Source organism: Gambusia affinis, linkage group LG21 (genome assembly GCF_019740435.1).
Source record: "Gambusia affinis linkage group LG21, SWU_Gaff_1.0, whole genome shotgun sequence".
NCBI lineage: Eukaryota > Metazoa > Chordata > Actinopteri > Cyprinodontiformes > Poeciliidae > Gambusia > Gambusia affinis.
Window position 1 is genome coordinate 267,810 of NC_057888.1, and position 25,556 is coordinate 293,365.

At 53.3% G+C, this 25,556-nt stretch overlaps 4 protein-coding genes across 12 annotated transcripts; 3 read left to right on the forward strand and 1 right to left on the reverse strand.

The window, feature by feature from the left end:
* Nucleotides 1-770: 770 nt before the first annotated feature.
* zbtb14 (zinc finger and BTB domain containing 14) lies at nucleotides 771-6,280 on the forward strand. Its single transcript, XM_044105127.1, has 10 exons — nucleotides 771-956; nucleotides 2,368-2,556; nucleotides 2,625-2,795; nucleotides 2,884-2,979; nucleotides 3,049-3,192; nucleotides 3,268-3,512; nucleotides 3,593-3,678; nucleotides 3,756-3,895; nucleotides 4,465-4,560; nucleotides 5,949-6,280. The coding sequence occupies exons 2-10, from the start codon at nucleotides 2,368-2,370 to the stop codon at nucleotides 6,087-6,089; spliced, it is 1,308 nt and encodes a 435-aa protein (XP_043961062.1). The 5' UTR covers nucleotides 771-956; the 3' UTR covers nucleotides 6,090-6,280.
* A 97-nt stretch (nucleotides 6,281-6,377) lies between these two features.
* On the reverse strand, nucleotides 6,378-14,004 carry arhgap28 (Rho GTPase activating protein 28). 2 transcript variants are annotated; one of them, XM_044105077.1, is made up of 15 exons: nucleotides 13,867-14,004; nucleotides 11,111-11,289; nucleotides 10,826-11,043; nucleotides 10,646-10,757; nucleotides 9,626-9,846; nucleotides 9,377-9,539; nucleotides 9,215-9,306; nucleotides 8,968-9,045; nucleotides 8,736-8,889; nucleotides 8,579-8,661; nucleotides 8,284-8,499; nucleotides 8,089-8,214; nucleotides 6,705-6,832; nucleotides 6,597-6,634; nucleotides 6,378-6,509 (listed from the first exon to the last, which is right to left on the reverse strand). In XM_044105077.1, exons 1-15 carry the CDS (start codon nucleotides 13,887-13,889, stop codon nucleotides 6,427-6,429), a joined length of 1,914 nt encoding a protein of 637 aa, XP_043961012.1. In that variant the 5' UTR covers nucleotides 13,890-14,004; the 3' UTR covers nucleotides 6,378-6,426. The 2 variants fall into 2 exon arrangements, with proteins under 2 accessions (XP_043961012.1, XP_043961011.1); XM_044105076.1 differs by having other exon boundaries at nucleotides 6,378-6,634.
* Nucleotides 14,005-14,658: 654 nt separating this feature from the next.
* Nucleotides 14,659-20,325, forward strand: LOC122824404 (lethal(3)malignant brain tumor-like protein 4). Of its 8 annotated transcripts, none has more exons than XM_044105062.1 (18): nucleotides 14,659-14,745; nucleotides 15,309-15,380; nucleotides 15,460-15,545; nucleotides 15,614-15,718; nucleotides 15,788-15,923; nucleotides 16,005-16,096; nucleotides 16,176-16,318; nucleotides 16,661-16,806; nucleotides 16,971-17,056; nucleotides 17,147-17,257; nucleotides 17,329-17,443; nucleotides 17,530-17,629; nucleotides 17,697-17,813; nucleotides 17,957-18,034; nucleotides 18,295-18,368; nucleotides 18,875-19,035; nucleotides 19,104-19,166; nucleotides 19,388-20,325. In XM_044105062.1, exons 2-18 carry the CDS (start codon nucleotides 15,353-15,355, stop codon nucleotides 19,712-19,714), a joined length of 1,968 nt encoding a protein of 655 aa, XP_043960997.1. In that variant the 5' UTR covers nucleotides 14,659-14,745; nucleotides 15,309-15,352; the 3' UTR covers nucleotides 19,715-20,325. The 8 variants fall into 8 exon arrangements, with proteins under 8 accessions (XP_043960997.1, XP_043960999.1, XP_043960992.1 ...); XM_044105064.1 differs by having other exon boundaries at nucleotides 16,730-16,806; nucleotides 17,960-18,034; XM_044105057.1 differs by lacking the exon at nucleotides 14,659-14,745 and adding an exon at nucleotides 14,777-14,913.
* Nucleotides 20,326-20,475: 150 nt separating this feature from the next.
* tmem200ca (transmembrane protein 200C, genome duplicate a) lies at nucleotides 20,476-24,575 on the forward strand. Its single transcript, XM_044105130.1, has 5 exons — nucleotides 20,476-21,062; nucleotides 21,493-21,658; nucleotides 21,729-21,948; nucleotides 22,023-22,153; nucleotides 22,331-24,575. The coding sequence occupies exons 2-5, from the start codon at nucleotides 21,552-21,554 to the stop codon at nucleotides 23,169-23,171; spliced, it is 1,299 nt and encodes a 432-aa protein (XP_043961065.1). The 5' UTR covers nucleotides 20,476-21,062; nucleotides 21,493-21,551; the 3' UTR covers nucleotides 23,172-24,575.
* The last annotated feature ends 981 nt before the right edge of the window (nucleotides 24,576-25,556 follow it).

Consider the following 25,556-nt stretch of genomic DNA (forward strand, 5'->3'; position numbering starts at 1 on the left):
CACAAAAACTGAGATGGAGGCATGTAGGTTCACACATAAAAATATATTAAAAACAAAATTAAGACTAATACGCACAGTAAAGACAAGATAACCTTTAATACTGGAGTTATCAAATTGCATACTGAGCGGGATCATTTAAAACATTTCTAAAATATACATGTACATTAAATGTTTGTGTATTTTATTTTTCTGGGAAAATCTGAAGCCGTTTTTATTTAAAACATATTTTATTAATCAGATGAACAGCCAGCAGAGAGAGGAGCAGCAAAAGCAAAGGAGGTGGATTAGCAGAGCTGCAGCAGCAGCTGATGGTTTCCATCGTCTGACTGTCTGGATGTTCAGCTGTATTGTCATGAACACCATCAGACTGTCATACAGAAACAACCTTCAGTCAGAGGCCTCTTCAGATGGTGGACAGACTGCTACTGGAGATCCTTCCTGCCCACAGCTCAGAGTTTACACAAACACATATATATTCTCTTTGGGATAAATAGAGTATTTTTCAAATGAACTGAATAATTTATGTCAGATTAAAAGTGATGCAAAGTCTGGAAATTAATTCCTAATAACCTGGTTCTGCTGGAGGATTTTTGTGGAGCGAGTTTATGTTGGAACGGCTCTTTAGTTGGCCTATTTTTGATTTATTGAAATGATCAGTTCGGTATGTTCACCCTGTGGTTCTGACCCGGTTCTGAGGGTCTTCCAGAGCCGACTAAGACCGTCCAGCTCGGACACGGAGCTGCAGCGCGGCGCATGCGCCGTGTGGGTCAGGCTGTGGGCAGTTTGGCGCGCTGCCTGCGTGCCTCCGCAGAGTGTGCGTGCTGGCGCAAAGCGCGGCCTCCTGCGCTCGTCCTCAGCCGCCGCAACACAAACAACAACAGTAAACAACAACAGGCGTCCTGCCGACCGGACGGCCCGGCACGCGGCCGCGGACACACCCACAGGACTCGGCCACGGTAAGAGCTCGCTCCGGCCGCCGCGCTCTCTCCCGCTTCAGGACCGGGCTGCCTGCGCGCTCTCGAGCCGCTCCCGGCCGCTGAAGCTCCGCTGCGAGGCCGCGGCCCCGCCGCTCGCGTGCCTGCGTGTCGGGGCCGCAGCCCGCGAGGCCCGGGGACCGGAGCGCGCGCCTCGGGCACGGAGCGGAGCGGCAGACGGAGCCGCCATCTTGTTTCAACGGCAGATACGCCACCGCTAAACCGAACCGAGTCGGAACCAGCTGCTGGGCCGGAGCCAGGCTTTAGGCCCGGATTCCACGCTTGTTCCGGGCCGGATCAAAGTGGTTAGCATGTTAGCTACATAAAGCTAACCAGTTCGAGCTCCGAGCGCTGCTCTGGTTCCGAGACACAGTTCGAGCGTTCGGTTCCACCTCAGACCTGCACTGCAGTCCTCATCGGGTCCGATCCAGTTCTGACAGTCTCGAACCCTGCCTTATTTCTAGTACCGGAGTCGGTCCAGTTCGGTTAATGTAAACACAGAAGGCCTCGGTGGTGGTTAGCGGGTCAGGTCCACATCAGAACCCGGTTCCGAATGAGACTCGGACTCAGCTGGTCCAATAAGTTCTGATGACCGTCTGCTGCCGCTGCAGGGGACGCGCACACGCTCCGAGCGCGTGCCCGCCCCAGTAGTGGTGCGCGAGAACAGCAGGGAGCAGATAACGCGCGAGCAGCGCAGGACATGATCCTCACAGAGGTTCTGAACGGTTCTGACCCGGTTCTAAAACTAACTGAGACTGTCTGTAGCAGTCAGAGATCCAACAGTTTGGTTGGGCTGTTCTTGTTGTTCTGCTGGGTCAGGATGGTTCTGATGATGTTCTACGCTGGGAAAATAAGGTTCTAAAGAACCGACTTGGCAGGTTCTGTTTCATCAACAGAATAATTCTGGGTTCTACATGGCTCAGATCAACCTCTGGGATCCTGAACAGATTTCCCCTTCCTGTCAGCATCCAGAAATACTGGATCAGAACCAGAACATTCCTCTGGTTCTGATGACTGTTCCACCTGCAGGTTTTCAGTCAGAGCCAATAACTGGGTCGCTCTGCAGAAATGGTCCCATCAGAACCTGATGGGCAGCAGAGGAGGATGAGGCCTCCTCTTCCTCATCTTCATCCATCCATCATTGATGTCCGACAGAACCACGTCTGTCTTTAGAACCCGGTTCTATTCCTGGACCTGAGTCAGTGATGAAGAAGCTGCAACATGGCTGGGTGGAGTCTGGACCTGGGAGATGTGGTTCTGGTCCAGGAAAAGAACCTGGTTCTCTTGGACTTTGGCAGATACATGAGAGTTAATTAAAGTCCACCTCTAGTGTCCCTGGTTCCCAAAGGTTCTTGTTCCGGTATTGACCACCTCTAGTGTCCCTGGTTGTCAGATGACGGAGACGGTGAAGTACGTGGACGATGAACACAAGAGCATCTTCCTGAAGCTGCTGAACGAGCAGCGGCTGGAGGGCGAGCACTGCGACATCGCCGTGGTGGTCGAAGATGTCAAGTTCCGCGCTCACCGCTGCGTCCTGGCCGCCTGCTCCAACTACTTCAAGAAGCTCTTCAAGAAGCACGAGGTACCGCACTCCGACTCCACCCATCGGTGGGCCGGTATGCTCCGGTTCTCACCTGACCCTGTCCTCAGGTGGACAACTCGTCCGTCATCGAGATCGACTTCATCCGCTCCGACATCTTTGAGGAGGTCCTGAACTACATGTACACGGCCAAGATCTCTGTCAAGAAGAAGGACGTCAACCTGATGATGTCATCGGGACAGATCCTCGGCATCCGCTTCCTGGACAAGCTCTGCTCCCAGGTAACGCCCGACCCACCAGGGGGAAACATTCAGGTGGTTCAGTCAGACATCAAAGAATGATGATGATGATGATGATGTGCTTCACCAGAAGCGTGACGTGTCATCAGACGACAAGGAGAAATTCCCGTATGACATCGTAAAGATGGCACTGCCCCCTGAAGCCCAGCTGGCTGCAGACTCTGAGGTAAGGCTGTCAGCACCCAATCAGCAGCCGGGAGCTGCTGTCCTCCTATGTGATTGGTCGTTTCCACAGGAGCTGGGCGAGCACGATGACGCGCCGGGCGCAGATGACCTGGTGGAGGCTTCCACCAATCAGGAGCTGGACAAGTCTCCCAACGCTGCGCTGCACGTGCAGGAAGCCATCTTGAAGGAGCTGACCAATGAGGACGTTCACAAGGTGAACATGGCCCGTTTCTGTTGGAACCTCTTCCTGTCAGAAGCGTCCATGTTAACCTCTGTCATCTCCCTCCAGGTTTCCTGCTACGACCAGGACGTGGTGTCGGAGATGGAGGCGGAGCCTAAGGAACTTGGGGCGGAGCATCACGCCACCCAGACATTGACCTTCACGGACAGCATAGGCGAGGTGAAGGACGAGGCGGCGCCCGGCTGGTCGGCCGCCGCCGCCGACATGAAGTTTGAGTACCTGCTGTACGGACACCGCGAGCAGCTGGCCTGCCAGGTGTGTGGGAAGACCTTCCTGGACGAGAACAGACTTAGGTAAGGTGGGATCTGGTCCACACGGTACGGCCCGGTGAACGCGGCTCGGACTCACCTGATCCCACCTGTTCTTTCCCCAGAAAACACGAGAAGCTGCACTCGGCAGAACGGCCGTTCGCCTGTGAGATCTGCTCCAAGGCTTTCACCACACATGCTCACCTGAAAGGTAACAGTGGAATACGTTGCTTCCTCACTGCTGCTAACTGGCTATCTGACTCCGCCCCCACCTGCTGTCTCCTCCAGAACACCTGAAGATCCACACGGGCTTCAAGCCCTACAGATGTGACGTTTGTGGGAAGTCGTTCATTCGAGCTCCAGACCTGAAGAAACATGAGCGAGTCCACAGCAACGAGAGGCCCTTCGCCTGCCAGATGTGTGACAAGGTGAGCTCACCTGAGATTGATGATGATGATGGTGTCACCATTCAGAAGAGTTGAATCATGAGAAAGCTCTGGGTTGGTTTGGACGTTCTGAAGCATGAAGCTGAACCGTCTGCAGACAGAAGTAATAGATCCCAGATTGATTTATTTAGAGGAGAAACAGCAGGGGGCCTAAACAGACCCTGAGGGACTCCTTGGGAGGAGAGGTGGGGTCCGTTAGGAACCAGCAGGAGGAGACAGAGACCAGCAGGGACCAGTAGAGGGCAGTAGAGGGCAGTAGGGACCAGTAGAGGACAGTAGAGGACAGTAGAGGACAGTAGGGACCAGTAGAGGGAGTAGGGACCAGTAGAGGGCAGTAGAGGGCAGTAGGGACCAGTAGAGGGAGTAGGGACCAGTAGAGGGAGTAGGGACCAGTAGAGGGCAGTAGGGACCAGTAGAGGGCAGTAGAGGGCAGTAGGGACCAGTAGAGGGAGTAGGGACCAGTAGAGGGAGTAGGGACCAGTAGAGGGCAGTAGGGACCAGTAGATATTGAACCTGCAGGTCAGTTGTCTCTGACTCGTCTCTCTCTGCAGGCCTTTAAACACAAGTCTCACCTGAAGGACCACGAGAGGAGACACCGAGGAGAGAAACCTTTTGTCTGTCCGTCCTGCACCAAGGCCTTCGCCAAGGTACCAGACCCAGTAGAACACAGTGAAAGTTCTGGTTCTGGAGGTTAAAGCAGGTTGACTCCGTCAGGACCTTAATGATCGTTGGAGAGAAGAATGAAGCTTTGATCTCATTTTGGGCAGAACCAGCAGGATTCATGTGTTCATATTAGAATTTGACCCGGTGCTGATGGTGCTGGTTCCCTTCAAAGAACCTAGAACTCATTGATTATCCTCAGCTGACAGATCCAGAATGGATCCAGAAAACCACACTGGATTGTAACCATTTTATTACAGAAAATCAGGATCTGGCCCAATAGGAAACTAGAACCCAGAACCTTTGAGGTCCGACGGTTCCTGTGGTTCTGGTCCTTTCCTCCATGCTAATCTGCTCCACACTGTTCAAGTTTCACCTCTGTTGCTAGGCAACTGGACCTTCTGACTCCCTCCAGAGCTGTCTGGACTTTGTACCAGAAGGTTCTGTTCTGGTCTTGCCGGACCTCCTCTGGGTTGTTCAGGAGCACAGCCCTTCAGACGGGCCTGGACCGGTACTGGCTGTACTTAACCCTAAAGCACTAACCATAAATGTTAGCTCTGCTAACAGCAAACCGCTAATTATCAACCGTTCCATTACCCTAAAGCTCAGGTACAAAACACTGGAATCAAACGGTTTAATTTCCTCTTCCTGGTGTGGATCGATTCTCCAGAACCTTCATGACCTCATTATTCTGTTCAGGTGAAGCAGCAGAGGCTCATCTAAAGGTTACAGGGCAGCGGGCCTCCAGGTCTGGAGTTTGAGCCCCTGCCCTAAGGAGCTAACCTCAAATATTAACTCCGCTAAAACTAAAAAGCTAATCAAAAATATTAGCTCTGCTATATCATCACGGTATTTAGTAGGAGCTAAGAGCTAACTTCTAATATTTTGATACGCACAGAGGGTCAATAACACATTAGCTACAACTTAGCATAGCGCCCTCTGGTGGGCTCTATCTGTCATTCCACGCCTTCCTGTGCAGTTTGTGCCTCAGAGGGGATTTTGGGTCAAACGTTTCACAAGTTTCAGTTTTATAGTTTTTGACTTTTGCTAACTCTATTGCTAATTTAGCCTACTTAACAACAGCAGAGTCATTTGCTGATGATGAGAGGAAGTGGAAGTGCTGCGTGAACTTCAAAATAAGAGCATGAATAGAAACGTCCCAAAACCAGCTAATGATAAAAACTTCAATGATTTTGAAGTAAATTAGCGCTGCAGAGTTTATCTACAGGTAAGGCCAGAAGTATTCATACGCTGACAGGGTTTCCATGGAGACCACCTGGGAGCCCCGCCCGGTTTCTGCCGTTCACACCAGGACTGCTGTCGCTGTTCGGACCAGTTCTGACCGATTCTGACCCACGTCTCTCTGCTGTTCCAGGCATCGGACCTGAAGCGCCATGAGAACAACATGCACAGCGAGAGGAAGCAGCTGAACCCGCTGCAGAGCGACACGGAGACGCTGCAGGCCGCCGCCATGGCTGCAGAGGAGCAGCACCTGGAGAACATCAGCTGCTCCTAACACCTGGAGGACAGCTCTGACCTGACCTGAGGTGACCTCTGACCTCAGCCCACTTGAACTCTGACCCTGTGGATTTTATGAAGCGGTTCTACTCAGTTTCATGAGCGGAGCCGCCATGTTGTGCAGAACTCGTGTGATGATGTCATCAGATAGATGATGGGATGAAATCATGAAATAAAATGTTTTTCTAACCCAGTGTGAACGTTTGCTGCCCTCAGCAGCGTCTGGCAGGCGCCGGAGCCTGCAGTACCAGCAGTAACCAGCAGTAACCAGCAGGAGGAGACAGCGCTAGGTTCAGGCTTTTATTACAACATGAGCAGGTAACAGACAGGTGAGCTCAGGGCTTGATCAGCCAATCACAGCGAGGGTTGACCCTGTAGACGTCCAGCAGGCAGCAGTCTGGCTGCAGGCGGCGCTCATCTGACAGGGAGACGGGGACAGACAGGGAGACAGGTGTCCAGATGTTCCTCAGACAGCTGAAGGTGATGATGTCATCAGGATACTTACAGATGTTTCCTCCAACCTCGTACAGGTGTTGGGTGGGGCTGGGGACAGACAGACAGGCGGTCAGGTGACCTGAGAAGGCGGCGCTCACCTGGACGGACTCGTCCTCACCTGGACTCGGACTGGAAGCGGGTTGTCACGTCTCTGGCGGTTGTCTGTTCGTCGAGCTGTATCGCCATGGAAACCTTGGTGTGCAGCGGAGCGTGAACCCGGATGACCCCTTCAGACAGCTCGCCGATCTGGAAGCAGAACCGGCAGCAGAACCCAGAGTCAGTCGGTTCTGGTTCTGGATGGAGCTCAGCTTCCCGTCAGGAAGGTTCTGACCCAAAAGGGCAGTTCTGGACCAGGTCGTCATTGCTCCAGCCCAGAATCCGGTTCTGCTGATGAATCGGGTTCTGCTCAAAGCCGACCTGAACGGGAACGCAGTGCCTGCGGCGTCCCCCAGGGGTCAGTGTTGGACCCTGAACTGTTCCTAGTGTTTCCAGATATTCTGTCGGGTTAATCTAATCCAGAATAAACCACCAGGAAGCAGTTTGTGTTTCCAGACCGGAGGAAAAGGAAAGATTATTGATGATGATGTTTTAATATTTTATCTATAAATCTACTTAGTTTATGATGCACATTTAAATAAAGACGTGCTTTGCCCTGCTCAGGTTTATCATCAGCTCTGCTGTGTTCCAGATCCATCCAAACCTCCATGTCTTCAAGGTAAGCTACAACGGTTGGATTACGAGGGGTTAAAGGTCAACCAGCAGTGTTATTGAACATGGTTCTATTGGATCCAAACATCTGCTCCAGCTGCTGTGGTTCTTTTTCTCTGCTCTGAGTCCAACCAACCTGTTCCCCTCCTGTCCTGTGGGGGCGCTGCACCAAGAACCACTGAAGAAAACGACACAAGATGTCAGATTGGAGGATTTCTCTTTGGTCGTTGGCTAAAGACCAGGAAACATTTCTCCTGCTAGCGCTGGGCTAGCGTGTTAGCTGTGGTTGTATTTACCCTGTGTTGTAGTCCACTTCCTGCTTTTGAAGCGGTCTCTGGTCTGCTTGGCGTTCACATTCAAACAGAACCCAGACCGAGGTTTGCAGGACCAGAGGTCAATTAGCATTCACACTTGAGCAACTGAACCGGACTTTGACTAGACAGACAGACTAGGACACAGGTGTCAAACTCCAGTCCTGGAGGGCCGCTGTCCAGCAGTTTTTAGATGTGCCACAGGTACAAAACACTGGAATGAAATTGCTTAATCACCTCCTCCTTGTGTAGATCAGTTCTCCAGAGCCTTGCTAATGACCTAATTATTCTGTTCAGGTGTGATGCAGCAGAGGCACATCTAAAAGTTGCAGGATATCGGCCCTCGAGGACTGGAGTTTGACACCCCTGGACTAGGAGTTGGATTGAAGCGGCCTAAATTGGGCTGGGGGGAATTCAGCCTAAAGCAGATGCAGTACCTGGTCCCTGAGCTGGTTCTGGTTCTGGATCTGGGTCCGAACTCACCAGGTTCCTGTCGTTCTTGTCATTCTTCCTCCTCAGCAGTCGGGACGTTGTCCTGCTCAGGTTGAACTGTCTCTGACTGGACGCCTGGTTCATCTGTCTCACCTGGGCCAGGAGAAACTTCGGGAGCTGTTGGAGACGACAGGAAGTGATGTCAGAGGGACGCTGACATCGTGGAGGACAGCGCCTGAGACTCACGGTCCACAGCAGGTCCTGGTGCCGGATCATGAGTCCGATCAGCCGTGCTCCGCCCATCGCCTCCTCCATCTCCTCCTGCTGCTTGGTGATGGAGCGCTTGTTTCCATGGTTACAGCGAGTAAACAAGTTGGGAGCCATCACCATGGATACATTCCACAGAGACATCCGGTTTTGGTCCTGATGAGAGACCACCTTCTGGAGGAAGAGCAGTAGGGCCTGTAACCATGGAAACAGTGTTCAGCGTGCGGAAATTTAAGGTGGACAGAAGAAGATCCGGGATAAGGGTGGAGTTTACCCTCAGCGTGTTTCTGTGAGCTTCAGGAAGGAGCAGGAGGAGGAGCTGCAGAGCCTGAACCTGGTGGACCTCAGAGGACACGCCTGCAGGGACACGTCAGCTGAGAGGACCTGTCGGCCACCACAGTGTGTGTGTGTGTGTGTGTGTGTGGACGAACCCAGGACAGAGCAGAAGGTGGACAGGTGTGTGTGAGTCAGCAACGGCGTCGGCAGCTCTCTGATGAAGAGCTTCAGCAGTCCGCCGGCGTCCACCGGCCGCACGTCGGTCCAGTCAAAGGCACTCCAGCACCGGTCCAGCTCTCTTCTCAAGAACTGCAGAGGGACAGATGGACAGAGACAGAAATGAAGTTCTGGTTTGAGACAAAGCGGAGACAAACCAACGGGCCGTACCTTCAGTCTGGCAGCTGATCCTGGAACTCGAAGGATTCCTTCAGTCTGCAGACCGCTCTGCTCCAAGACGCTCAACAACTAGAGAGGCAGAGAGACGGACAGCTGCTCTGAGGACACACTCACCCTCACTGCAAACCACAGACTGTCACAATGCATGCTGGGAATGTTCAGCTGTTGCACTGCAGGATCTGACCCTAAAATAACGCTGGAGTGTAAAGAAGGGAGCCTTAGACTGATGGGTCTTCACCTTCTGGAAGAAGACAGGCACTTTGATTCCAGGAAACCTCTTCCTGTCGTTGTCCAGCAGAGAGTTCAGCGAGACGCCGAACACGCCGCTGTCTGGTAGACAGAAGACCGAGTCACGTCTCCTGAAGACAGACATTCCTCAAACTGTCAAAAAGAAACACACCCCGAGTCCTGCGGTGCGACGGCCGGCTGCGTTTGCTTTGGACTCCCAGAGCCAGCAGGAAGGTGGAGAGTTCGATGTGAGCGATGAAGCCGAGGCGTGTGAGGTCGCGTGACGACAAGTCGTCTGTACAGGTGAGACCATGTGACGGAGAGGCGGGGGCAAACTGCACAGACGTACCAAGAGAGATCGATCGGCAGCCTGCGGGTTCCTGAGCAGTCGGTCCTGATGTTGGGCACCGTGCACACTCACCTGCAGCTCACTGCTCTCATCTCCATGGAAACGGACACAATCCCTGCATGTCTCTCCCCGTTTGTGCTCCGCCACGCCCTCTGAGTACGGAGTGTCGCGCAGCAGCCAATCAGCACATCTCAGACGACTCACCGCTGAGGAGGGGGAGGGAGTGGGCGCGGGGGAGGACGGGTCTTCAGGGAGCTGGTCCTCAAAAACAAACACAGGAAGAGTGGACCGCCCTGGAGACAGCACAGCAACACCTGGATCAGTCTGGAACCGTCCAAAACCAGAACTGGCTCCGATGAAGAGCCAACAGAGAGGAACCTGAAGGTCACCGTCAGCTACTCAGAACAACCGCTTGAGGTCCAAATAACCTAAACAGTATAATAGGAGCTACAGGTAGGATGTAACCAAGACTCAACCTCATACTGAGACAGAACCAGAACCAGCTGGGACCCTGGGGGAGGAGAGTACCTCATAGTACTGGTTCAGACCTTTTCAGTTGGATGTAGCTAGATTGGACCGTTACCAACATGCCACCGGTTCAAATTAACTGGTAATGAGCTGACCAACATACAGCGACACATCAGTTAGCTTAGCATCAGCTGCTGGCAGAATGGGTGGAGGACTCTGCATGTTGGACACTAGTTTCTCACTAGGTAGCAGTAGATAAAGGTCTTGACACGAGCAGCAGGTCAGTAACACCTCAGAAACTGAAACGTCTTCAGAACCTCTGCAGAACCAGTGAGATGTTTTCAGTGTCTTCAGTCTGAGCAGAAGGACCTGGACACCTGAAACATCTCTGGGTCTGTCAACAATCAATATTCACATCAAAAAGAGCTAATACAACCACTTCAGGAAACACCTGGATGCTAAAGGTCAAAGCTGGAGAAAAACTGAAACAGCAAATAAAACTTAATGAGTCTCCTCTTAAAGACTTTCATTTGTTGGTTTAATAAAATGTTGGAGCTGACCACCATCTCCTTTGTGGCTCCTGAAGTAAGACCATAAGGACCTGGTCAGGTGGGCTGGCAGTACCTCTGTTTGTGCTGCGGCGGATGGTCTTGGTCGTGGTGTGGTACCGCCGTGGAGGCGGCTCTGGATGCTGTTGGGTCGGGAACTGGCTGTGGTCTGCAGAGTCAGTCTCAGGCTGAAACAGAAAACTTGTTCAGGTTCTCAGGCTGATTGAACGCCTGAATGATGTCCTTCATGTCCCACCTCAGTGAAGACATCTCGCACGTCTCTGATTGGCTGCCGGTTCCTTTTCCTCAGCGTCTCATTGTAGTTGTCCAGCCTCTTCCTCACTGTAGCGGCTTGTTGCCGTGTCAGCGTGGACAGCACTGCCTCGACCACAGGTGGCGTCTCTGTTGATGAAGAGCCCACGACCAAAGAGGAAAGCCCCGCCTCCATCAGCCATGCCTCCTCCAGCTCCGCCTCTGCAGGAGGAAAAACATGAAGGACACATGCAGACACAACGTCTCACTGTGGGTTAATACCACTCACCATCCATGCTCTTTCTCTCCTCTTCTACCTCTTCCTCTTCTTCCCCTTCCTGCTCCTCTTCGATGCTCTGTACCTCTCTCCAGTAGGTCTCCATGACAACATGTCTGGAGTCAGAGGTCACTCTGCTAGGGGAGCTTGAGGAGGTGGGGGGGGAGGTAGCAGAATGAGGTGACAACATCCTGTGGAGGAGGAAGAGTCTTCTCAATGAATGTCTACAGCAGGGATGGGGAGTCCTGGTCCTGGAGGTCCGGTGTCCTGCAGCCCTTAGTCTCCCTGATCCAACAACCTGAATCCAACAGCTGAATCAGTGCAGTCAGGTTCTCCAGAGTCCTGCTAGTGACCTCATTATTTGACTCGGGTATGTTGAAGTAGAGAAACATCTAAAGGTTGCAGGAGACCGGACCTCCAGGCCTGGAATTGCCCACCCCTGGCCTACAGGAAGGTTCTTCTGAGGAAGAATGGTTCCTCCTCTTCCTTCAGCATGTGCCCCGCCCACTGAGGCAGGCTCAACTCTGATTGGCTGAAGGTGTGAGGCCTGGAGTCCAGTTCTAGGACTAGAGGTCTGAACCTGGAGGTGTGAGGTCTGGTTTTCAGGCTGTGGCTGCAGATCTGTGTTCAGAGTTTGTGGCTTCTGCAGGGCCAGAGTTAAGCTTTCCTTAAATATTCATGAGGCATTTGACAGGAAGTCAGTTTCTTCCAGCCATCGATGAGTGTGTTCCTTTGTGTGTGTGTGGCAAGAACCTCAGGCTAATGGTTTTAGTTCCCCAGGGAGGAGAGACTGAGAGTCTCAGCCCGTTGTGTCCATTAGGAGGAAATGGACGCTGTTGGTCAATCAGAGATAAGTGTTTTCACTCAGGTCCTCAGATAGTACGCGAACCTGGTTATGGTTCAGCAGACACACGTTAAATCAGCTGACAGCGTCTCCGATAGGAACTTCTTCAGATCTGAACCGGTCCGGACCAGTCTGTGGGCCTGGTGCAGAACCAGAACGTCATGCTGAGGTTGGAGTCCAGCAGTTTTTCAGTGACACAAGACCATTTTCAGAACCCAAACCCAATTTAGACACATTTCTGCTTCTACTACATCAGTATCTCTAGAACCACCTGGAAGCTGTCTAGTACCAACACTAAGGGTTCCAAGAAATTATCGAGAACATCTTGGAGCACAAGTGTGTTCAGGGCTGTCCTGCCACCTTCAGATACGTCTCTGATGCCACACAGCTGGATCAGATAAGGAAGTCATTAGCATGACTCTGGAGAACCTGACTGCACTGAGACAATAATTCAAATGATTCAGGCATTTTGGACAGTGGAACATCTATAGATTGCTGGACAGTGGCCTCCGAGACATCAAGGTTGACATCCTGGTCTTAGAGAGTCTCCAGGGCAACATTAATCTCTAGAACTACCTACAAGCTTGTTGGGGTTCTTTCTTCAGAACTCCCTTTAGGATCTGCAAGTATCTGGACAGTAAGAACTCCTAAAGACTCCTTAGAGATGCCCAAACAGCCAAAAGTGTTTCTAGAAAAACCTGAAAGCTCTCAAAGACCAACACAAAAGACTACTGAGAAACCCTCAAGAACATCTTGGAGGGTATCCAGAATAACATCAAAATTTCCTAGAACTACTTAAAAGGATCTTCTGAACCGCCATAAAGGATCTCATAAGACAGCCTTTCTACCACAAAATGTTAGCATAAAAACTCACCAGATCCCTCAAAACGTTCTCTAGAACAGCCTCTAGGAGTCCTTACAGATACTTAAACTGTCTGAAGAAGCACCAAAACAACCTCAAGAACCACTCAAAGCAATTCTAGAACCACCTGAAAGTTCTCAAGTAACAACCCAAAGGGTTCCCAGAAACCCTCTAGAACATGTTAGAGGGTCTCCAGAACAACATTTGGACTCTACAACCATCTAAAGTTCTCAGGGCACTTTCTCTAGAACTGGCCTAAAGGGATGCTAAACCACTGTACGATTCAAAACACTAAGAAGTCCATGAGACTTTTGCCTAGAATGTCTGAAGAAGCACCAAGCGACTCAAGAACAACTCAGTGTTTCTAGAACCTCTAGAACTTCCTAAAATACTTTCTCTAGAACCACCCTAAAGGATCTCAAAATCATTTCTAGGATCACCACAAAAATTCTGCCTGAACACACAGAGTTTCGGCAGAACAATCGTTGAGTCTCCGTAGAGTCGCCCAAGCAGATTGGGCGACTCTACGCTGCTTTGAGCGTAGAGTCGCCCAAAGTGTTTCTAGAACTTTTCTGAAACCATGAAGAACAGTGGCAAAGTGGTTCTGAAAACACTTTGACCGGCCCACTCTGGACTTCCGGAGTGGTTCTGATAGCTCCAAAGGGACATTCAAAAACTGGGAAGCCTTTGGTTGTTCTGCTGACCGGACCAGCTGGGTCAGAACCAGAAGTCCAATAGGTTCTCTTCCTGTTCAGAGATGTTCAGGAGGATCTCTGTTCCACCTCTGACGTATCCAGAACCATGAGAATCTGGACCGGACTGGTTGTCTCTGGGTTATGTTTCTGCTGGGTCAAAGCTTAGATCCAGTTAGAAGGATTGAAACCAGAACCAAAAACCACCACGTCACGTCTGAACACTGGGCTGGTTCTGGTCCTGATTTATGAGTCCGTCTTACTAAAACCAGGAGCAGGTCCAATCCTTCAGCCCAACAGAACCACAGAGAAACAATGCAGAACTGCTGGATCATCAGCAGGACACAGAAACGAGTCGGGCAGAACTCACCTCCACTCAGTCCGGCTGCTCATCGGGTCTGAGGAGGAGGAGGAGGAGCAGGAGGAGCTCCCAGCTCAGACTGGGCGGGTCCGACAGCTGGACCAGGGATCAGACTGGGCCGGACAGCTGGACTGGCTGAGGCACGGCTCAGCATTTTAGAAATAGTTTGCTGATGAAGAACCTCAGAGGAACCGACTTGGGTCTGAATCCAGCTGCTGCGTCAGAACCAGTCTGATCTGCACAACCAGTTTGGGTCAGAACAAAGTTCTTCAGTTCAGTTCCTACCAGGTTCTGAAGCTGCAGTCCAAACAGAACCACCCAACAGGTTCGGCACTAAGATGGGTTCTGCCGGGTTGGACCGGTTCCGGTTCTGGACAGGAAGACATCAGCAAAACCAGAGATACTGCCGGTGCAGAGGTCAGCGGTTCTGGTCCGACCCTGGTAGAGTTCTGCCAGAACAGAGTCCATGATTCCTCAGACCAGAACCCAGAAGAACTGCTGCAGTCAGAGTCCGGACCAACACCAGGTACTGGCTCGGTGCCAGCAGAACATCAAGTCCATTAGGACCTGAAGGGTCCTGGTTCTGAACACCAGGTCATCAGAGACCAGAACTCCCCGGCTCGGTTCTGGTACCAGTGGGATCCATCAGAACCACATGCAGTTATTGGACTGGGTCAGAACCTGCTGCCGATGGATGTTCCTGTTAGGCTGAGACAGAACCGTCTCAGTTCTGGTTTTGGTTCTGCTCTCTCTCTCTCTCTCTCTTTCTCTCTATCTCTATCTCTCTCTTCTCCGCCCCTCTCTTTTCTGCGCATGCGTGCTGCCCTCCCAGCCTCCAGTTTCCGTGTTGTTCTGTGTGTCAGGCAGTGACGCGGATCATCACAGTCGGTAAGTTTCGCTCCAGAACCCGGTTCTGGTACCGGCTCCTCTGAGCTCCGCGTGTCCGCCGCCGCGGCTCCTCGGGCCGGATGGAGCCGGCGGCCCGGCCCGGCCCCAGAGGCCCCGCTGCCGGCCTCCGAGCCGCGGATCTGCACCGGATCCGTTTCCTCTGTCAAGGTGCCGCTCCGACGGACGCGACGCGTTTCCGGTTTGCCTTCAGAATAAGAACCGCTCGTGTTGAAGCTTTTACTCAGACTGGTCCGGTTCTGACCAGCTGTCTGGGCTGGTCTCGTTCTGTGGCGGTTTTGAAACCTTTCTGGAGTGCCGGAACCGGACTGGGCCGGTTTTAGTCTCTACTTTGGTTCTGGTGCATCAGAACTTTACTCTGAAGGTATTTGCAGACTTCCGGTCTGAGTGTTTTATTACGTGACTTCCGGTTAAGGACAGACTGGAGCGGTTGGATCAGTACTGGTTCGGTATCACCATGATAACAGGGATGGTCACACATACCTGTTAGGGGGCATATGTTTTTTGACCTTTGACCTTAAGCTGTGATGTCGTTCTGATGTCAGAGAGAAGAAGAGGAGAGGGAACCACAGAAGAAGACGAGGAGGAGATGAAGAACAAAGTTAGCAGCACTCAAGGTACCGTCTTGCTCCTCCTGGTGCTGCGCTGTGATTGGCTCAGGTGAGTCCAGGTGTGACTCTCTGCTCTGGTCCACAGTCAGCGTGAAGAGGCGCTCCTGGTCCTGGCAGCAGTACCTGAACGAGCAAAAGGCCGAGGCAGCTCCGCCCTCTCTCTTCACCCAGGTGAGCCCAGCTCCGCCCTGAACCAGGTGAGCCTCACCTGTCCTGATGGACGCATGTCTGTCCCCCAGGACCAGTCCTGTCCCAGCAGGAGGACGGCCTTCAAAGTGGGCATGAAGCTGGAGGGCATCGACCCGCTGCATCCCTCCATGGTCTGTGTGCTGACCGTCGCTGAGGTAACCGCTCAGCCCCGCCCCTAATGCACCTGAGTGGGAGTGGCCACCTGAGCCTTGTGTCTCTATCAGGTGATTGGCTGCCGGCTGCGACTCCACATCGATGGATACTCCGAGTGCTATGACTTCTGGGTAAACGCCGACTCACCTGACATCAGACCCGCCGGATGGTGCAGAGAGCACCGCCACAAGCTCCACCCACCCAAAGGTGAGAACAACTCCACCCCCGCAGGGTGAGAACATACGGCCAGACAGCTGAGACCTGCTCCACCTGTCTCTGTGGCTGTAGGTCACAGTGAGACGGAGTTCGATTGGCAGGATTACCTGCAGTCCACAGGGTCCGTCGCAGCTCCGCCCACCCTGTTCACCTGTCGCTCCACCGTGAGTCCACACCTGTCTGTCTGTGTGTCTTCCTGTCTCTGCCGTCCCCTAACCGTCGGTCCACCTGTCTGTCTCTCAGGTGTGTGAGTTCCAGGTGGGGATGAAGCTGGAGGCAGTGGACAAGAAGAACCCGGGACTGGTGTGTGTGGCGTCTGTCGCTGATGTCATCAACGACCGCTTCCTTGTTCACTTCGACAACTGGGACGACACCTATGATTACTGGTGAGACTGGGGGCAGACTGGGGGCGGGGAGCCAGAGACTCTGGGTTCTGTAACGTCCAGGTGAACGAAGCCATTGTCCTTCTGATTTTGTGTGGCTGAAAGTTGCGGGAGATCCAGTCCGACCTTCCCCAGAACCGAGGCTGGTTCTTATGGTCGACATGGTAACCGCTGCACTCGTTGAGTCCAGTTTGCATTACAAACCAAACTGTGAACGACTTTGGTTCTAGTCAAATGAGCGGCTGCTGCTCTCCCTCAGTGCACCTCAGGCTCAGTCAGCTGAACCAGGAATAGATCCTCTGAGTGAAGATAGAACTACATTTCCAGATGCTGGTGTCTCCTCAGGTGTTCAGTCTGTGGTGGTTCCAGTGCTGGCAGCAGGGGGGCCGCTGACCTGTCCTCTCTGTCCTCCAGGTGTGACAGCAGCAGTCCCTACATCCATCCGGTGGGCTGGTGTGAGGTGCAGGGCCGACCGCTGACCGCGCCGCAGGGTATGTACCGGAACCAGAACCTGGATCTGGCCCTGAACCAGCTACATGTAGAGAACAGCTTCTAGCCTCCAGTACTATTACTGCTGGTAGTAGTACTGCAGTAGTCCTGTAGTACTGGTAGTACCTATGGTGCTGGTTGCACTGGTAACAGTGGTGTGCTCCAGGTCATCCCAGCCCAGAGGACTTTGTGTGGGACGACTACCTGCAGGAAACTGGTTCCACGGCTGCTCCCAGTTCAGCATTCACACTGGTGAGCGGGGGCAGGGCCAGGCAGACCGGAGACCAATCAGAGAGCTCCACGCGGTGCCTGACAGCTCACTCTGTGCCTTTGTCCAATCAGAGAGCTCCGCACGGTTTCCAGGTGAACCACAGGCTGGAGGCGGTGGACAGGAGGAACCCCATGCTGATCCGCGTCGCCACGGTGACTGACACCGAGGACTACAGGGTGAAGGTACGGCACGCTTCCTGTTACCTCTGTGATGTCATCAGAGGGGGACCATGACAGACGACTTGTCCCCGTAGGTCCACTACGACGGCTGGTCCACCCAGCTGGACGTCTGGATGGACAGCGACCACACAGACCTCCACCCGATGGGGTGGAGCCAGCGCACCGGTCACCCGCTGGAGCCCCCCCCAGGTCAGGGGGCGGTGGGACAGAGACAGGTGGGGTAGGGATGACTGTAGGTATTGGGTCCTAAAGCCTGTCTGCCTCCCGTTGGACAGGGTCATCCCCCCTGCCGTCCCCGTCTCAGGGAGTGTGTCCCACTGCCGGCTGCAGAGGCGTCGGACACATCAAAGGAGCCAAATATACGGGACACCACAGGTACCTGTCCTCCCACCTGTCCCCCCACCTGTCCACAGTGTCTCAGGGTGTCTCCGTTCGTCCCCAGTGCCTTCGGCTGTCCGTACTCAGACATCAACCTGAGGAAGGAGGTGGTGCTGCCCGACCGGCTGGGTGGGGAGAGGTCCGTCACCTTGGTGCCTGTGTCCCTGTCTCACCTTCACAGGTAGCATGGAGCGCAGGCTCTTATTCTGAAGGGACAACAGGATGATCCTTCATGCTGACAGCAGAGGGAGCTCTGCTCTGGAGAGCAGGAAGCAGAGAAGGTTTGTTCTTATCGTCCATCTTCCTGTCTGTCCTCCTGTCCAGCAGAGACGTCCAGGTGAAGCAGGAGTCCACTGATGTCCCTCTGCTCCCTCTAGGGAAGAGGAAAAGATTACCTGACAGGTGAGAGCAACTGCTCTCCGATTGGCTCTTCTCACATTGTTCTGTCCAATCACAAGCAGCAGAATTTCAAAATAAAAGTCAGGAAGTGGAGCAGTGAAACGATTGGTCTCTGAGGATCGTCTGGATGCTGCAGAACCTCAGTAGAACCTCAGTATGATCTCAGCCCAGATCACCTATTTGGTTCCAGGCAGCCATCTTTAATAAAACCACAGAAGAAGAATGTTTGATTTCACTGTTGTCCTCTCTGGCTCCGCCCACAGACTGACCCAACCAACCAAATGCCTCCGTGTGAAACAGGAAGAGGAGGAGCTTCCCCTCAGAACCATCAGTCCAGGTAAGGTTCCTCTGGTCTGGTTCTGTATGGGTTCAGAACCGGGCCAGAGGGGCGTGTCTGAAGGACCAAAAAGGAAACAAAGAAACTGCAGTGACTGCAGCCTGGTTCTGGTTCTGGTTCTGGTTCTAACTGTCTGCACAGCAACACCAGAAACTCCATCAGAACCTGAGGTCCAGTTCAGTCCAGACCTGGTTCTCAGAACTGATCCGGTCCAATTGATGACCGCCAGATTCTGGAAGTTCTGGAGGCCTGGCCCGGCCCACCTGCTCCGGTCACTCTGGGTGTGATGTCAGAGCTTCCTCTCTGTTGTCATGGAAACAGTAAGATGGTTGGAAGAGAGCTTTGCTTCGTTGTCAGGGAAACAGAGGTTGTTTCCATGGTAACAGCAGCGTGTGTGCCGCTGAGTCTATTGAGACCCGAATCTCACTCAGCAGCACCAGGATGGTTCTGACCTGACCCGGTTCTGGTCCTGACCCATCTCTCTGGTTCTGGTTCTGACCCGTCAGAGTCCAGTCTGCAGGCCGTCCTCCATCAGTCCGTCTTCCTGTCGGCCATGTCGGCCCAACCGGGTCGCGACCTCTCTCTCTGCTGGGAGCAGCACAGGAAGTTGTTGCCGGGCGTGGCCTGTCTCCATGCCGACGCTGTTCGCCGCTGGACCGTCCAGCAGGTGAGCACCGCCGCCGCCTGGTTTACATGGTGACCCGGCTGACCCGCTGACCTGCCCTGTCTCCTCAGGTGTCGGACTTCGTGGAATCTCTTCCTGGATGTGAGGATCAGGCCCAGCAGTTCAGAGACGAGGTGAGACGGCCAATCACAGACCTCGGCTTTAATGACATCACAGATTAGGGCGTTCCACTCACCAAGCACAGGGTCACCATGGAGAGGAAATCTCCATCAGAACCACTCTCCTGCCCCCTGCTGGACCCAATCGGGACATCAGAGTGTTGCACAGAATCAAAACTTTGATTTATGTTCTGATTGGTTCTGATTGGTTCCTGTTTGTTCCTGTTTGTTTGTAGCAAATAGATGGGCGGGCCTTCCTGCTGCTCACCCAACGAGACATCGTCAGGATCATGTCCATCAAGCTCGGCCCCGCCCTCAAGATCTACAACTCCATCCTGATGTTCAAACATGCCGAGGACAAGAGCCAATCGCAGGCCGAGGACAAGAGCCAATCGCAGGCCGAGGACAAGAGCCAATCGCAGGCCGAGAACAAGAGCCAATCGCAGGCCGAGAACAAGAGCCAATCGCAGGCCGAGGACAAGAGCCAATCGCAGGCCGAGGACAAGAGCCAATCGCAGGCCGAGGACAAGAGCCAATCAGGTGTCCAGGATCCCAGCACCTGACCACTGCACGTTGTGACTGACCAGGTTCAGTCACCTAGTGGTGCCCCCTCCCCCCAGGTATTAACCAATCAGGCGCTGCCGTCACTTTATCTCCTTTAGGCTCCGCCTCTTTGGGATGGGTGGGGCTTAGCTGGATGAGTAAAGAAAGGGATTCTGGGATATGTGGTCTGTGACTGAGGTACAGCTGGGAGGAGGTTGGGCTGGAAATGACTTCGTTTCCATGGTAACGATGAGACAGTTGGAAACATGCAGCTGACGATGAAGATAAGGTTTCATTAGCATCCTGGTGTGATGTCATCACTTCCTGTCAGCAGGTCTCTGACAGGAAGCAGATGATGATGTCACATCGACGCCCTGCCTCCTCTCCTGATGATGTCATCCCCGGTGGGTGGAGCTCCAGACTTTCTACTGTTCCTCCATAGAGTTCTATTTTCAGCTTTCTATTCTAGATTTGTATTCTAAAGCTGACCCCGCCCTTCTGTGACGTCACAGGGGAGGCGGGCCCAATAGCCAGCTTCTGCAGGTTTCCTCAGGTTCCCATGGCAACACTTCCTGCCTGCTGTCTGTGTCAGTGTTTGACGGATCAATAAAGTTTCTGACCTGAAGCGTGATCATTGATTGGTTCCTCGGGGCGGCCGGGGGCGGGGCTTCAGCTGGTCAGAGCTGATCACATGATCAGTCAGCTGATCAATATGGTTCATCCAGGGCTTCCCAAAGCGGGTGTATGGAGGGCCGAGAGGGACAAAATTAAATCACTTAAAAATAAAATGTATAATTGTTTCTCTTTTTTATAAGTCGAGGAAATAATTAAAAGTATTTTTTACTGAGCTGCAGGGGTTGAATCTCATGATGCACATTAAAGAGTGTTTCCTAATTTCCTAAAAACAAAAAGTCTAAAACGAAAAGCAGGAGGAGCTCCAGCTTTCCATGGAGACCCTGCTTCCTCTCCCACTGAGCTGCTTGTGGTTAACTGGGAATACTGGGAGGCAGTTGAGCAGAGAGCTCCCCCTGCTGGTCACACTGCCGCTCCGGCCAGTGAGGATTCACATGGAGACTCTTGAGTGTGAAAGATGATGCTGCAGCCATGAGAGCGGAGGAGGAAGAGGAGGAGGAGGAGCAGAGCTGAGGTTATTTTCACCGAGTGAGGAGAGGAGAGGAGAGGAGAGGAGAGTGATATTTCAGCTGAGGATCAGTGGGAGGACCAGCCTGTCTCTCTGCTGGACGAGCAGAGGAGGAGGAGGTGTGAGTCTCTGCAGCAGCAGCAGGAGGAGCAGACGGAGGAGGTGGAGGAGGTGGAGGCATTCCAGAGACGCAGCAGCAGAGCCATGCAGCAGCCGCAGCTCCAGCAGTAGGAACCATCGCTCCGTCTGTCTCCTATTGATCTGTATCGGGTCGACAGCGATTGATTATCTGGGCTCAACAGAAACCAATCAGCTGGTTCTGATCCGTTCTGTGTGTGTGTGTGTGTGTGTGTGTGTGTGTGTGTGTGTCCTGATCAGTGGGAACTAGCTGGTACTGATCATCACAGATAGAATGGATCTTAACTTGTGGTGGTTCTGATCCATCACTGATCTTCCGCAGTACCTGATAGTTCTGATCAGTTCTGATTGGTTCGATTTCCTCACAGATAATGAACCTGCTGGTACAATGCATGCTGGGAGATGTAGTTCCCATCTATCAGAGTAGAAGGTCCAGGGTCCATCACTGGTTCCAATCCTGAGTTCAGTGTGGGTTCTCTGGGTTCCTGGTACTGGTTCTCAGGTGTGTCTCTGTTCCAGGTGAGGTGGCAGTGGGCGGGGCCTGACCCGCTCGGCCACCGTCTGATTGGTGGCCTGTGATGATTGCGACAGGCGGTCTGCTGAGGATCAACGCGCGGCGACAGGACTCTCTGAGGTCCAAACCACACAGATCCCACCCGCACAAGAAGAAGAGCAAGAACAAAAGGTAACACACACCCACACACACCGCCAGAGGGCAGTACCCGCCTCATAAGATTATGTCACTTCCTGTCCAGACGCAGCGAGGTGGTGGTGGTCAAGGGGAAGCTGAAGCTGTGCTCCATCTCGGGTCTGGTGGCCGTCCTGGGGATCGTGGTTCTGATGGTCGGGGTTCTGATGGCAGCTCTGGGCTACTGGCCTCGGGACGGACTGTTCTTCAGCTCCCAGCCACAAGAGGGCGCCACTATGGCCTTGATGTCCTTCAGTAGTCCAGCACCAGCACTTGTTGAAGACCAGGTGAGAGTTTACCTGAGCAGGACCAGCAGAGTCCTCTATGTGTCCGTTCTGATGTGTCGCTGTGCCGCATGCAGGAACCCGGGTGGGCGGAGTCAAACGCAGGAGACGGAACCAATGGCAGAGGAAATGGCTTCAACCAATCAGAGACCGTCAACGGGACCTCTCGAGATGTTCCACAAGGATTTCTGGAAGAGTTCCTGGACAGGTGAGTGAACATCAATTACCTCAATGTGACGACCGGCCAGCAGGTCAGCTACTGGACCTGTGGGTGGACCCTCCGTCCAGGATCTGGACGGGCTGGGGGGTGTCTCAGTGGGCTGGTCGTTCAGGTGGAAAGGTCTTTGACCTGCTTCTGAAGCGTCCTTATTGGCTGTCTCTGCAGGTATCTGTACTCTGATAGGCTGAAGGTCTTCGGCCCGCTCATCATGGGCATTGGCATCTTCCTCTTCATCTGTGCCAACGCCGTCCTGCATGAGAACCGGGACAAGAAGACCAAGGTCATCAACCTGCGGGACATCTACTCCACCGTCATCGACCTCCACAGCGTCCGGAAGACCCACCCTTCTTCCTCTGGCTCCGCCCACCAGCCGTTAGCCAATCCGCTCAATGGACTCATCAACTATGTCCAGTCCAAGAGTCTGGACTCAAAGTCCCAGATGTGTCCCGCCGCCCTGTTGTCAAGGCAACCAGCCAGTAGCAGGAGGTGCAGCGATGGAGGAGGAGGAGTCTTCAGTGTCTGTCAGGAGCATCCGCCTGCACCTCCTCCCTCCTCCTCCAACAGACACTCCCTTCCCCTGACTTCTGACCCCTGCTGGACCTCCCACCACAAAGATACGCCGAGCTCCTTCACGTTGCCCCGGCCCCGTCAGCGCTCCCCCGGCGCCCGCAGGAGACACTCCTTCTGGGCCAGGAGCAGTGGCCAGGAGGAGGAGCAGAAGGAGGAGGAGATGCAGCCGCCTCCTCTGTGTGCCTCCACTCCTCCGCCTCACAGAGGCTCAGAGGCTCTGCTCCTCCTCTCCTCTTCCTCACTCTCCTCCCTGTCCCACCTCCTCTCCTCCTCCACTCCAGCTCCACCCTGCAGGAGGCGGAGCCTTCCGACCGCCGCCCTTAACGCGGCCTACTGCAAGCTGACGCAAGGAGAGGACGATTCCTTCGAGTGGTCTTCATCACACAAGGTGACCCCAGAGGTGGAGGTGCGGCCCTCACAACCAGAGACACCCTGAGGTCCCGCCGGCCCCCTGGGGGTGAGGAAGACGAGGAGGATGAAGCTGGTGATGACAGCAGCAGCAATAAAGAGTCTTCCACCGTAAAGATGAGCCAACTTCCTGTTCATCAGTTATCTGGTGGGACCCAGTCTCACCCAGCCAACAGAACTGGACCCACTTGACCCAAACGGATCCATTCAGGAGACCACAGATTGTCTTCATGTCCCTGTTTACACTAAATAACCAGATTAACCCAAACAGATCCAACTAATCCAAGGTGACTCCATTTATTACCAGCCTGTCCCGTTTCCCTTCCAGACTGACCATAATTACAGCCAACTAATCCAGTTTGACCTGGATGGACACCAGTCCCAGTCCAGCAGCAGGTCCTTCTTCTTCTTTTCTCTAAGTGGTAGAGGTCAGAGGTCGGAGGTTGGTCTTGCTCCACGCCCTGCAGTGCATGCTCTTTAAGCAGCTTCAGTATTTTGCACTCTTTGATCTTCAAAGCTTCATTCTTCTGGGACTACTTTCCTTGGCGGAGGCGTCCGTCCCTCCTGTGTTGGACCTGGAGAAATGGACGGGTTGGACAGCATGTCGTCGTTTTTACTGCATGTTCTAGAAGCCGATCACATAACCTGCTGTGATGAAGACATCAAACATCTTCATCCTTTGCTGCTCTGCAGGCTCCGCCCACCTGCTGAGGAGCCGCCCCCTCCACGTTAAAGATGGCCGCCTCTGGAGGACTGAACTCGACCCGTCAGAATCCCAATCAGCTCTACCGGACCTTTAAACTAAAAACAATCCAACTGTGATTATGAAGCAGAGAAAACGGGTCAGAGTTCAGAGTTCACAGGTAGCCTCAACAGGAAGAACTCTAAAACCAGTCCTACTGGCTGACTGGGTGAACTGGTGATGGTCTGGATCGACCCATCCGGAACCTGAGCTTTTTCTCCTAACATGATGTCTGAACTGATTCCTCTCACACTGAACTGGTTCTGTTGAGTCTTCATCCCGTCCCGTGTCCTCTAACCCAGTGGTCCCCAACCCTGGTTCTCAGGCTGTCCTGTATGTTTTTGATGAGGATGGTGAGGAGGAGTTGTGTGATGAAGATGAGTCCGATCTCCAGCACAGCTGATCATTTGACTGCATCACCTCCTTTGCATTCTTTCAATAGCAGCAGCGGTGAAACACCTAAAGCTTGCAGCACAGTGGACCCTGAGGACCAGGGCGAGGGACCACTGCGCTAACCTGTTGGTACCGGACATTTCAGCTCTGGTTCTGATCTTGGTTCTGTTGGAGCTTATTGGACCCGGATGGACCGTCAGCAGAACTTCCTGCGGTCAGAGCTGCAGTGTCCTCCACTGAGCGAAGCTTCACTGAAGCACAAAGTGAAACCACAACAAATAAAGCACAAAATGTCCAGCTGACGTCTCTGACTCCTCCCTCTTCCGGGGCTCCGCCCACATTCACAGGTTCTGGGTCAGCTCAAGGGTCACAACTTCACCTGGGGCTCAGGTCGGGTTTACAGACTGTTCAGAACCATTGAGGTTGTGTTGGACACAGAACCGGGCCATCAGAGAGGAAGACGGTGGGATCATTTCCTGTCTGTTCAGGTTGTTGACAGGAAGTGATGTCACTGCCTGTCCAGAGTTTCCTCAGAAATGTTGGGACTTCCTGTCATCACCAGGGTCCAACACGATGGCCGGGTCACGACTAGAACCGCCTCAGAACAACACGGTTCTGGCAGCAGGACCGGTGCTGCTGGTTCTGTTGGAGCTGCAGAACCTTCCAGTCTGAGAGGTGACCCGACCCGGTCGGTACCCCTCTGACTCGACCCGGCATGGCTGCTCTGACCCAATCTGAACTGGACCTTTTAAACACCAGTCTCAGCCCGGTTCTGATGTTCTGTTCATTGAAGAGTCACTGATAACATCATAGAAAGAGAAAGTAGCTGGTTCTGCTTCTGATTCTGGTTCTGGATGATCTCAGGTCTTGAAGTCTGATGGAGGACAAACATGAGGACGTCCCCTGGAGGAGGACAGTACCTGCTTCTGTCCCTCTGTCTGTCCTTTCATCAGCAGCAGGAGGACAGACAGACAGACAGACAGACAGACAGACAGACAGACAGGAGGACAGACAGGAGGACAGACAGGAGGACACTCTGAACTCGTCCTGTCCTCGTGTCTCTCAGACTTTCAGCCATCATGAAATCTGATCTCGGATCAGTTTGGCTCCACCAATCAGAGCGCTGCAGGAATCTGACAAGCCCCGCCCCCAGCCGCCTGGACCAATCAGAGCGCAGGGGTCTTATGTCCTCCAGAACCAGACTGGACCTGAGGTTCTGATCCCTGCAGGAGGACAGCATCAGCAGAACAAGTACTAGAAACAGAACCAGGACCAGAA